The sequence below is a fragment of the Rhea americana genome, unplaced genomic scaffold, assembly GCF_003343005.1.
Source record: "Rhea americana isolate MKP2758 unplaced genomic scaffold, rheAme1 scaffold_143, whole genome shotgun sequence".
In the NCBI taxonomy this organism is placed as follows: domain Eukaryota; kingdom Metazoa; phylum Chordata; class Aves; order Rheiformes; family Rheidae; genus Rhea; species Rhea americana.
In genome coordinates this window covers 1,445,001-1,456,619 of record NW_028185517.1, presented here as the reverse complement: position 1 = coordinate 1,456,619, position 11,619 = coordinate 1,445,001, and the positions used below count along the sequence as shown (strand labels likewise).

The 11,619-nt window shown below is 41.2% G+C and overlaps 1 protein-coding gene across 5 annotated transcripts in view; it reads left to right on the top strand.

Annotated features, from left to right (window-relative positions):
* The window catches only part of RERE (arginine-glutamic acid dipeptide repeats), a 201,357-nt gene extending 190,907 nt beyond the window's left edge, over positions 1-10,450 (top strand). For 4 of the 5 annotated variants that reach the window (XM_085298978.1, XM_085298977.1, XM_085298975.1 and 1 more), the window contains 5 exons: positions 681-903; positions 2,155-2,878; positions 5,552-5,698; positions 6,141-6,321; positions 7,390-10,450. In XM_085298978.1, coding sequence (XP_085155104.1) covers positions 681-903; positions 2,155-2,878; positions 5,552-5,698; positions 6,141-6,321; positions 7,390-7,423 — 1,309 coding nt within the window. In that variant the 3' untranslated portion in view covers positions 7,424-10,450. The remainder of the gene's footprint in view (positions 1-680; positions 904-2,154; positions 2,879-5,551; positions 5,699-6,140; positions 6,322-7,389) is intronic. The other variant, XM_085298976.1, reaches the window with a different exon arrangement.
* The last annotated feature ends 1,169 nt before the right edge of the window (positions 10,451-11,619 follow it).

Genomic DNA, 11,619 nt, shown 5'->3' with positions numbered 1-11,619 from the left:
GGTGTTACTGACCTTGAACTGGAAATTAATTCTGCAGCCAAATCGGATTGCTTTTCTTTTTGACAAGAAAGCATTTTGTTAAGGGCTTCTTCTGCTTTAGTAGAGACATTATGATAAGCGGCAATCTTGTCCTTTCCACCTTTTGCCTTCCTCAGATAGCTATGGTAGACAACTGATGCTGCAGCTGGACCTTCCTGGCTCACTTTGCCTAGTTTGCCATGAAGTGCCCAAGTTGTATGAATGGAGATTTTGCATGTTTGTTTTTTCTTTGTCTCCTAGTTGTTGTTTTTCAATTTGCTGATCATTTTGTAGTGGGAATCAACTGAAATGGTGCTTATTTATACTATGCAAGTTTCTTAAATGCGTGTGAGAAATGTGGGAGTTGAGTGTATTTTACATTTGTCGTCCCCAGTTTCTGGCATGATACTACTTTGCTTTTCTGGAAGGGGTACTATGTTAGCCAGCATATTCAGGTATTACAGCTTGTACTTCCAAGAAGAGATTTATACTCTGCTTGTCTGTGGAGTAATATGGTACAATTAGTTCTTCGCTTGGCTTTCAGGGAAGCAGGTTATGTTATTGTAACTACAGAGTGCTATTTAGTTTTTCTTCAATGTGAAGCTCTTAAATCCAAGACTCTCTTATCTTTCCCAGGGCTGAACTCTTTCTGTTTCTCCTAGGTTTTATAAGCACCTGGACCGTGGTTACAACTCGTGCTCAAGAGCGGACTTGTACTTCATGCCTCTAGCAGGATCAAAACTGGCCAAGAAGAGAGAAGAGGCCATTGAAAAGGCCAAAAGGGAGGCAGAGCAGAAAGCCAGAGAAGAGAGGGAAAGAGAGAAAGAAAAAGAGAAGGAAAGAGAGAGAGAGCGTGAGCGTGAAAGAGAAGCAGAAAGAGCTGCGGTAAGTTTATTTGTAACTAAGAGCTGTATAAGGGTTTTGATCTGGCAGGATCTGAACTGGATAGTGATTGCAGAATGCAAGCAGCCAGAARTGCTTTAATTGCACATACACAGTCAGGTACTTGTGAATGTTGGGAGCCTCGTATATTAAGTGAAAACCAACAGACTATGAGCATCTCCTGGCCTGCCTGTTACTTTCTCTTCTCTAAAGGAAATGGAGAGTTTCTGTTCCAGTTTGTTTCTGATGAGAGGGAAGCCAGTACAGCTGGGGATAACTAGACCATGTTTACGTTTACTTGGAGCAGAAGTTTTGAGATGAAAAATGCTCCCTAAGTGCAGATAGTGAATTCCCGTGTGTTTCTCTACCTTTGAAGTGCAGGCACAAGAATGTTATCCCCTGAAAAGGGGAACTGAAGGCTTTCTAAATTGAAGTAAACTTGACTAAAGGCACATAATTTATTTTTATGGGAAGATCCAAACTTCAGTCTTGAGGTAAAAAGCCAATATAACTAATCCCTTTTCTGTGGCTTGGTGGAAAGGAATGCTTACTTTTGGGCCTCCAGAATTGGCGTAATTTCTGTTGGTGCTGAAAAAGAAAGTACTACAATCTTCTTCCATGGTGCATTTCAGAGATCTAAATCATAGTTACGTATCTCTGCAGGATTGTAAAGGTGAGGATATAGCACCTGTTCATTAAGGGATATGTCATGTATGAGGACTTGGCTTTATTTTGGGGATATTGCACAGCTGCTAGGGGTAAACTGTGCTTATTGCCCTCCCCAGAGGTGCTGTGCTGCCTTTGTCTAGAGGGAAGAGCAGGATGCTAAATCCTGATGTGGACAGAGTGAAACTTTTTGTGCTGCAGACTGTGGAGATGAACTTCTCTGGGTTTAGTCAGTTTTACAATACAAGCGAGTGTAGAGAGAGGAGGAAGAACACTTTGCAAACAAGACTGGTAGTCTGTAGTAATGTGTGCCAGMTAGCTGTCACCCATGTGAGGATGCAGGTAGTAGAGCTGTTAGCGCAGCTTTGAGTCTGCCATTACAACGCAGTTGTTTTCTGGCCTATGGGAGAGACAGAATCCAGTTCTTAGGCAAACCACACTGGAGCTCCCAATTACAGGAGTTGTGAGGCTCAGCAGACTGAACTTAGCCCCCTTTGGAGCTTGAAGCACAGAAAAGGGGAAAGCATGCCTGCTATGTTTTTAAGCTAAATGTGCTGAACTAAAAGTCTTTTCCCCCATTCTGTGCAGCAGAAGGTATCTAGCTCCTCCCATGAAGGCCGTCTTGGAGAGTCTCAGCTCAGTGGGCCAGCACATATGAGGCCTTCGTTTGAACCTCCACCAACGACCATTGCTGCTGTGCCACCTTATATCGGTCCAGATACACCTGCTTTACGAACATTGAGTGAATATGCACGTCCTCATGTCATGTCACCAACAAACCGTAATCATCCCTTCTTTGTCCCCCTGAACCCCACTGATCCACTTCTGGCCTACCATATGCCTGGCCTCTACAATGTGGATCCCACAATCCGGGAACGAGAGCTACGAGAGCGGGAAATCCGGGAGCGAGAAATCCGGGAAAGGGAGTTGAGAGAGAGGATGAAACCTGGCTTTGAGGTGAAGCCCCCAGAGCTAGATGCACTGCACCCAGCTACTAATCCCATGGAGCATTTTGCCAGGCATGGTGCACTGACTATTCCCCCAACAGCAGGACCTCACCCATTTGCTTCCTTCCATCCGGGTTTGAACCCCCTTGAAAGAGAGAGACTTGCACTGGCAGGCCCACAGTTACGGCCTGAAATGAGCTACCCTGACAGACTGGCAGCAGAGAGAATACATGCCGAGCGGATGGCATCGCTGACAAATGACCCGTTGGCACGGCTCCAGATGTTCAATGTTACGCCTCACCATCACCAACATTCACACATACATTCGCATTTACACCTACATCAGCAGGATCCTTTACATCAAGGTGAGCCCAGGGAGGCGGGCTGGGCAGATTGCTAGGGAAACTCTCTCAGGAGCTGTTAGCAGAAGTCTGCCCAAAACCAGACAGACATTCTGGAATTATGAGCAGCAAAATCTCCGGCTTTTTGTACGTAACATTGGTCTTGKTATTGAACAAGCTTATGTATCTGAGTGTAGCCCCACTGTATGACAGCACTGCTGTATAACAAACGGGCTACCAAATTTATCATGTTTGAATTCTTACAGGCAAATGCTTTCTCTGCCCACAGGGGACATTGAAGTACTGCTGGGCCACAACCAAAATAGCTGGATTGTGTTTTTAGATGAAGTAGTTTTTCTGTGCTTGACTAGTACTATAATACTATATATTTTACACTCAAGTATATGATCCTAATTTGTTCTAGGGCAGAGTTGTCCTGTTCAGGATAAGTTTAGTGAAACCAATACTGTTCTGCATGCTTATGCCTTGTCAGAAAAGGCACTGTACACTATCACTATAAAAGGCTTTCTGGTTTTTTTACTGCTGGAGTCCTAGAGTGCCATGTTACAGTGGCACATGGTTCACAGGTGGAAACTCCACTGAGCAAAGGGGATTCACTAGGAGAAATGTCATGGAACTGGTAGCACTGCTGATGCTGATGGCTGTTACACTGAGTTACAGCTGGAAGGGAGGTCAGACTGTTACTCTCATACAGGAACTGTAAAAAATCAGGAGAGAAAGACTTTATCTCCCTAGTCCTTTGACAGGCAAACCATCTGACTTTAGCTGAGCTGAAATTCTGTCACCATTCTTGTCAGAACCATCTAAGCTTATGAGTTGGCAACTTTTTAGTTACATTTTTTTTTTGTGATTTACATTATTCTTGTGGAATATTTTCCCAGTATGTTTAATATTCTCAGAAATGAATTGGTACCTTGCTCATTTCTAGAACAAGCTGCAGAGTTATTTTTCTGAGCATGTCCTGAATCTGGAAGGTAGGGTGCTAAACTGAAGTTTTCATATTTCTGGTAGCAGATTGGAGAGAACATAGCAAGCAAGGCAAAAGGTGCAATAGCAGCCAAGTCAGAAAAAGAAAGCAGTCCAAACACATGCAGTGCAGCTCCTGGTGCAGCTGGCTACAAATGTACTGTTTGTGCAAGCAAATACAACATAGTTCGTCTTGGAGTATAAGCATTAAACGTAATTGGGATATCTGCTTTCTGGAGTAGGGAAGGAATTGGTGTATGGTTACAGAAGCCAGATAGTATAGCAAGGAAGTCAGCAGGGTCTCGTGAGATTGTTAGGGGATGTGGGAAAGGGATGATTGCGTGGAGGATCAGTGTTCTTCAAGCTGTTTGCTTTGTTCATTGGTTGACATTGACTTTGTGCAAATTATGGACAGATTTMTCTATACAAGGTTTACATCTTCAGGTCAAGTAGTTTACCACCTCTCCCAGGAACAGTTACCTGAGTTCAGCATATTTCTTCCTAGGCTTATCTATGGGAGCAGATCTGTAATTAGTAGTCATTTGCACTGGTAGGTAGAAACGGGATTGCTTATTTCCACAATCCTTAGGACTCTCTAGAAACCCAACTGAAACAGTCCTGTTCATAGCCATATACTTGAGGTCATTTGTGATAGCCAAGTACAGGAGATTCCTAGGAAGAGAGAAAGGAGGAATAACATTGGACCTAGAGACCCTAGGAATGAGAGGTAACCTTATACACAACTGTGCGGAGTTCGAAAAAAAGCCTGGCATGGGTTTGTCCAACTGCTTTTGGTTTTGGCAGCCATTTTTCTTTTAGTATCTGTTCTGTTTGCTGGTATAATAATTGTCCTAAATGTGGAGGGTAGTTTGTTGAATGTAACAGCTGGGGCTGTTACAAAAAGAAGCGGTTCTGCTGATTCGTGACAGCTTGTTGCTGTCCTTGAACTGCCCTGCTGTCATGCCAGCACTACTGTTGCAGAGTTTGGGGCAGAAGGTGGAACAAACAGATTGGAGAAATATAACTCATTCCTGGACAAGTTCCCCAGGCCAATCCATTGCAMAGGTGCACCAACAAGCAGTGGTAGTGAAGAGGTGTGAACAAGCAGCTAGGAGGTGAAGAGCAGATCTGTTTTTTTCAGAGACAACAGAGTCAACATGAGGTGTTTGCCAAGAACCTGTGCATGCTGAACATATGGGGAAAATGTAATTATGATAATCAATTAAAATCTCTATCGGGAGAGATCTTGCAAGACAAAATAAAGGCAAGAGCAATCCTGTGCAGCAAGATGTTTTTCTAAGTCCTCAGTGTTGAACAACATCTCAGTTTGCCTGTGTTAGGCTGAGCAAGTSTGATTAGCAAGCACTGCTGCAGTGTGTATGGGGGCTTGAAAGAAACAGCTGAAAATGAAAGCTTAGGTGTTTTTGCTATTTGCTGTTTCCTGCCACTTGGTGGATTTCTTTTTTCTTGTTGAAATTAAAAGCCTTGGGTTGTTGCTTTAACAAGTAAGACTGTTTGGCAAGCAGATGTCACTTTAAACACTTGAAGATAGAAAAGTGGGTTTCAAATTGGATGGAGCTAAGCTCCTGGTAATTACATGCCAATTAGGCCAAATGCTGATCCAACTCAAGTAGTTACAGGGCTTTTGATCTCTCAATAGTGATGCTTCCCCAAGCAGTTGATTGCTTTATTTTTTTCCTTGTTTTAAAGGTTCAGCAGGACCTGTTCACCCGCTGGTGGATCCTTTAGCAGCTGGGCCCCATTTGGCACGCTTTCCCTACCCACCTGGGACCATCCCCAACCCATTGCTAGGGCAGCCACCTCATGAGCATGAAATGCTCCGGCATCCAGTCTTTGGTGAGAGCATTTTATGGACCTCTTTGGAGGCTGGTCTTTGGTCTGCACTGTCGTGTTTTCTTCCAGGGCATAGCATTTCTTGGAAGGGGGGTTGGAGGAAAGGAGTTGAGCTGTGACTTCACAGTTCTGACTCTTTCCTGATTATGCTGGCTAATGTGTGTACATTTTGGGAGATACGGTATAATTTTGGAGACAAATGTTATTAATACCTTCTCTGGAACTGAGTGGCTGTGGCATCTGTGATGACATGGTGAGTGTAGGCCTGAATTGAGAGGTCCGGACACTACTCTGCTTACTGAGGTGTTTACYATGTAATCCTGGGCAAGTTGCTCCCTTTTGCTGGCTTAAAAAAGAAAAAGATGTTTCAGGTGATAACTCTGTGCAGCCCTCATAGCAGGAACAAATGTATGTTTGTGAAAGTGTGTAACTCTGTCTGTCATAGGTACCCCTTACCCACGAGATCTGCCTGGTGCCATTCCACCTCCTATGTCTGCAGCCCACCAGCTGCAGGCCATGCATGCTCAGTCAGCAGAGCTGCAAAGACTGGCAATGGAGCAACAGTGGTTGCATGGGCATCCTCATATGCATGGTGGTCATCTACCAAGTCAGGAAGATTATTACAGGTGAGAGATGCTATCAAGGCTTTTGGAGACTATGCTCAGCTTCCTTCATCTTTTTCTTTCTTCTAAATTACTGCCTGCCTTACTGTGTGCTGAGATTATCTTGATGCACCCATGGAGGATGTTCAAGCTGCAGTAAGATCTGATTTGGGCATAGATGATGGGCAGTTGGGAAGCTAGGTCAGAATTACTGACACGAGGTGGACTAGCTGAGTCTTGCGTTGCAGGACTACCTCTGATTGGGCTTTTTAGTGTGTGACACATTACAATCTCTGCTTCCACGTCTCATACTTTCTAGAGAAAGGTAGAGGAGGAGGGTGGGAAAAGCTTTATGAATGAAAAGTGGAGATGAATTTATCTGCCAGTAAATCTGAAGAAATAACTAAAGGCACCAGAAGATTGAAATGTGTGAATAACATGCATCCCACAATAACAGCTGAGAAGACCTAGGTGAATCATGTGAGTCTTTCTCCCCACAATGCTATATGGTGTTTACAGTAGGGTGGTTTTCTTAGACTGCCTTCCCTGACACCATCTTATTTTCTATTTGGCAATGGTCACTGATGATGTATCAACTCAGAAGAAAAAGCCTCCAGCACTGAGCAAGGATCAGTTCAGCATATCTGCACATAGTAAGGATCTATAGGACGCAGCATGTTAAATACCTGCCTTAAACTGTTCTGCTCTGGTGTTTCACTCCTTGCTTCTGCCTTCCAAAATTGCCTGCTGGTTTTGTACTGTGGGGGCAGCCAGTCTGCCTACTGCTGATTGTCATTTTGTGTGCAACTGCAGAGAAAGCTAAATCTTGATGAGCTGGCACTAGTGATCTTGCTCACATGTAAGGAGTGCTTCAGTAGAGAAAGGTCATCACCTTCTTCCATGACAGATGGTGTTATCAGTGCTCTTACAGTGGTTCTCATTTTGTGCTGAATGATCAGAAGTCCTGTTTCAACCTCTCCCCACTTCAGGGCACCTGGGCAAGGTTAGCAGGAAGTCAAGCTGTCACTGAAGTGTCATGACACCTCCTTCATTTCCTTCATTTGTTAAAATAAGTTTTTTTTTCTCTTTCAGTCGACTGAAGAAAGAAGGCGACAAACAGTTGTAATAAATTATTTATTTGTAATGCTGTCTTGGAAACCCCAGTCCTTGGGAAGGAATGGAACATTTTTACATACAATAAGAGCTACAAAAGGAAAAGAATATCTTATAAAGATTTCTTTATATATTTAAAACAAGCAACCACCCAACGAGTAGAGACTTATCAGCATAGTGTTCATTTGTAGAGAAGATTTCTCAAGACTGGTGTGGGTCTCCCTGCATGACAACGTATTCAGAAGCCTATTGAAAATACAGGACTGTATGGAATATTCAGAGAACTTCCTGCAATCTTGTTTTTTTTTCTTATTAGTTTGTTTTGAGTAGGTGCTAGAATTCACAAGTCACTGTGCGTGAAGAGACACTCAATGCATCTATATCTATTAAAAAAAAAAAACAAGGATTGCAAGTAGGTGGCATAACAAGCTCTGAATCCAAGTGCTATAATAATAAAAATCTACTTTTATTTTAATACATTGTAGGAAATCTTCATAATTTTAAAGAAAGCTCAGTTCTGCAGCATGGCTTTTTAAGTCTGTAAATAATTTTTTGGGTAGAGGGGAGAAACAAAACAAAATTCCAGAAACATTTATCTTGATTTTCAGTAACATCACAAATTGTGAATTCCTACCTGGTGTTGACAGAATACAGAGTTGATTTTTTAATAAAAAATATATATAATTATCCCTTTAATTAAAGGGAATGATGGGTGTCAATAATTTCAAATGGGTAAAAGCTTGAAATTTGGTTTGGAATCAACAATAAGCATTAAAGGGAGTTGCAGGGATAATGTTGCAAATGACTGTTTCTGTTTTTTTTGTTTTTTGTTCGTTTGTTTGTTTTTGTTGGATTTTTTTTTAGTGTTACATCTCTGTTCTGCAGGTGATTTCTGTTGAGTTGGGTTTCTCAGCAGTATAGGTGTCCTTGGAACTAGCTTACCATTTTGATGCCTACTTTAAAGGTTAATCTTCAATGTGGCTGTAATATACTTCTTTCCATTACCTTTGAATCTTAATTTAACTACATTAGTTTTAGACTATCCCTTATGGAATCAGTAAATATCAGCAAAAGTTCAAAAAATAATCTCTTCTAAAATCCTTTTAAAAAATGTTCCATGGCTCAAACTAGTACAGCCAGAATTTTGTATGCATGTGCATATTTTTGAAGGATTTGCTCTTCCTGGCCTTTTGTGTTTGATACATTTTTAATAAAAGTGGACTAGGCAACTKGTTTAGTGCTTTTAAAGTTGTTTTGCAAGATCAGTCACTATTTCTGTTTGGYTTTTTTAGTTTCATTTTATGTAAACAAAAGCTTTTTAGCTGCCACCGCAGTTCCGTATCTCAGGAACTTACTGCTTTGAGATTAATCAGGTATATAGACAGTAACATTTACTGACTCCCAAAACAATAGGTCCACACAAAACAACTCCTATTGGCTTAGTTCCCATGTAGATGGTAAAAGGAGAGGCATACATAGAAGACCAGTGGGCATCATTTTTATAGACAGCTCTGCAAACTTATCTAGACAGAGTTTTTATTTTATTTTATTTTATTGTTTTGCTATGTTTTTTTTGCCAGAGCAGAGGGTGATGCAGCCAACAGACATATGACTCTGCTGGCCATGTTATCTACTGGTGCATAACCTCCTCCCCATTATCTCCCTTAACTTATGAGGGCTCTATCTCTGCTGTTGTAGACTGTTAAATGTGGTGGTCGTGTCATAGAACTGTACTGAGCCATGTTTGATAAACTTGTAGTTAATCATTCATTTTAACGGAAGGCATGGCAGGACAGTGCATCCACTGCATGGGTTGCAAATCAGTGTCAGTGTGTTAATGCCAAAATGTTACTGTTGAACAGTTAGTAACATCAGTTTAGGAATTACAAGCTTGTGTTAKGGTATTCCAGGTCCTTTTAAGGCAGAAGTGTCATTGGAGAGAGAAGGGCCTATTTCAACTGATTCTGACCTTCCCTCTTTTTTCTATCCTCCATTCCAGATTTCTCAACGCTAAGGAACTGCAGTAACATTTAATCAGTTCCATCTGCTGTGTTTGAACTCTCTGCGAAGGCGTTAGCAGTAACAGCTAGTATTTCTGAGATTTGGAAACCAGGAGGTCAGCCTAGAATCAAGGATGGTAAAGTTTTCTTCAGTCAATGCCTTTAGTCTGTGTCTGCAGTGATCAGGTGAAATAGTTAATAGTTTTCTAGTGAGTAACATTTTTAATGTTTGTGGGAAGAGCTAATAAGATTGTCCTGCCCAGCAGAGAGAGCACCTCAGTTTACTTAAGAGATAAGTAAACACATTTCAGTTAAAATCCTCTTCTTCCTCAGTTTTTAMCATATGGGATTTGGGGACTGGGGAGTTCAACCACTTTGGCCATTTCTTCTGACCCTTCTCTCTTGCTGTTACTTTTTTATCTATAGTTCTTAAAAAGATGCTAATTTCCTCCCATGGTTTTCTCTTTCTCTATATATTATCTCTATATGTGTTCAAAAGCTATTAGTTGATCCTGATTTTTTCAGATAAGCATTCTGATTGTTTGAATATTAAATATTATTTTGTGTTCACATTCAGCAAAGAAGCACTGAGGTTCTTCCATTTTAGACCAGTGATTAACTACAACTTTACATGCAGTGGTTTTTGAAACCATCTTGGTGTTCAATGCCCTTGTTAAAACAATCCAGACCTTTTGATTTTCTTTAAGAAATCTCTTATTTTTCCTCTGTTTTAAAGATTTATTTTTAATTTTGCTTTAGTGTTTTTGAAACGTCTCTGTTGTTCTATGTCGTCATGGTTGAGCTTGTTTCACTGCACCGTTAAAGCAGAGTGTACATTCTGACTGCTACATTTATATATATCTTGAAGCTTAATGTATATATGAGTAGTTTGCCATGGGATAACACAGTGTAAACAGAGTAGAAACCCAGAAATCGTGACTTCTGTGTTCTCTCCATTTGAGTATTTTGTAATTTTTTTGAAATATTTGTGGACATAAATAAAACCAAGCTACACTACAGCAGCCAGGTTTTGCCTGCAAGCCAAGTGTGTCTGTTGATTGTTGTTAGTGGGAAAAGAGTATTTCCATCTGGGGCAATGCAGGATTCCAGCATGGCAATCTTGTCTGTTTTAAGGCTGTCCTGTCTCTTTCTTGGCTTTATTTTTTCCTTAGAGGTTATTTCAGTTTTAATATACAGTACATAAAGCACCAACATTATGTCCAGTTCCAGAATGTATTCTGCCTGCCTGAGGCTCATTTATGCTCTAGAGTCATACTGCATAGTTTCTGTATTTTTTTCCATAGTTAAGCAGTCAAACTGAAAAGAACAAATGTGCACGGATGTTCCAGTTGTCATGACTTCAGCGGCTTTCTGTGTACAGTGGTAATGTATTGTTGCCACTAATCTGTCTGGGCCCAAACAAGTAGTTAAAATAAAATGAAGTATGTGGAGAAGCTCACATTGCATCAGCCAAAGAGTAGTAGAAAAATAAGAAATTCTAAACCAAGAGGACAATTTCCTAGATTTAAGCAGAGTAGAAAAGACTGCGTACTGTCATCTCTCCGTAAGGTAGCTTGTGAACCAAAGGTGTTGGAAAATAGCAAGGGAGAATCAGGCCTGGTGACCCATGAAGTGTAACCCTGAAATTAGAATAATAGTACCCTAAAATATACTGCAGTACCTGAGATTTTCTGTGCATCCTATTTTCCAAGAGAGGTTTTGCTTTCTGCTGATAGTCTTCATACACACAGCTGAAACAGAGCTGGCAAGAGAGAGATCCGTTTTACAGTAGTGGTAATCGCAGAGAGCAGGGTGCGCAGTAACTCATTGTCTGTCCATTGCCTACTGAAAAGTAAAAGAATACTTTCAAATTGCATTACAGTTACGTTTGTGTACATTTGTACATTCCCCCATTTATCAGAGATTGTAATGTGTTTGTACAAGCTGTTTGGGTGTTCCGTTTTTGCAGTCTGTGATAATCAGTGTCTGCAAARCTGAAGAAAATGTTGCAGTGCCACGGAGAGAGAAGGTGAGTACCTTTGCCGAGTAAATGTTTGGTCAGAAGGGAGACAGTAAGGCTGCATTCTTGATCTGGTTCTACTTTGTGTTTTGATAAATGATTTTGCAGAAATAGTGAGATACCCTGACTGTAGTTCAAGCTAATTAGTGCTGTGAATAGCACTAATGTGAGAGAAGAGTGCCCTGGTGT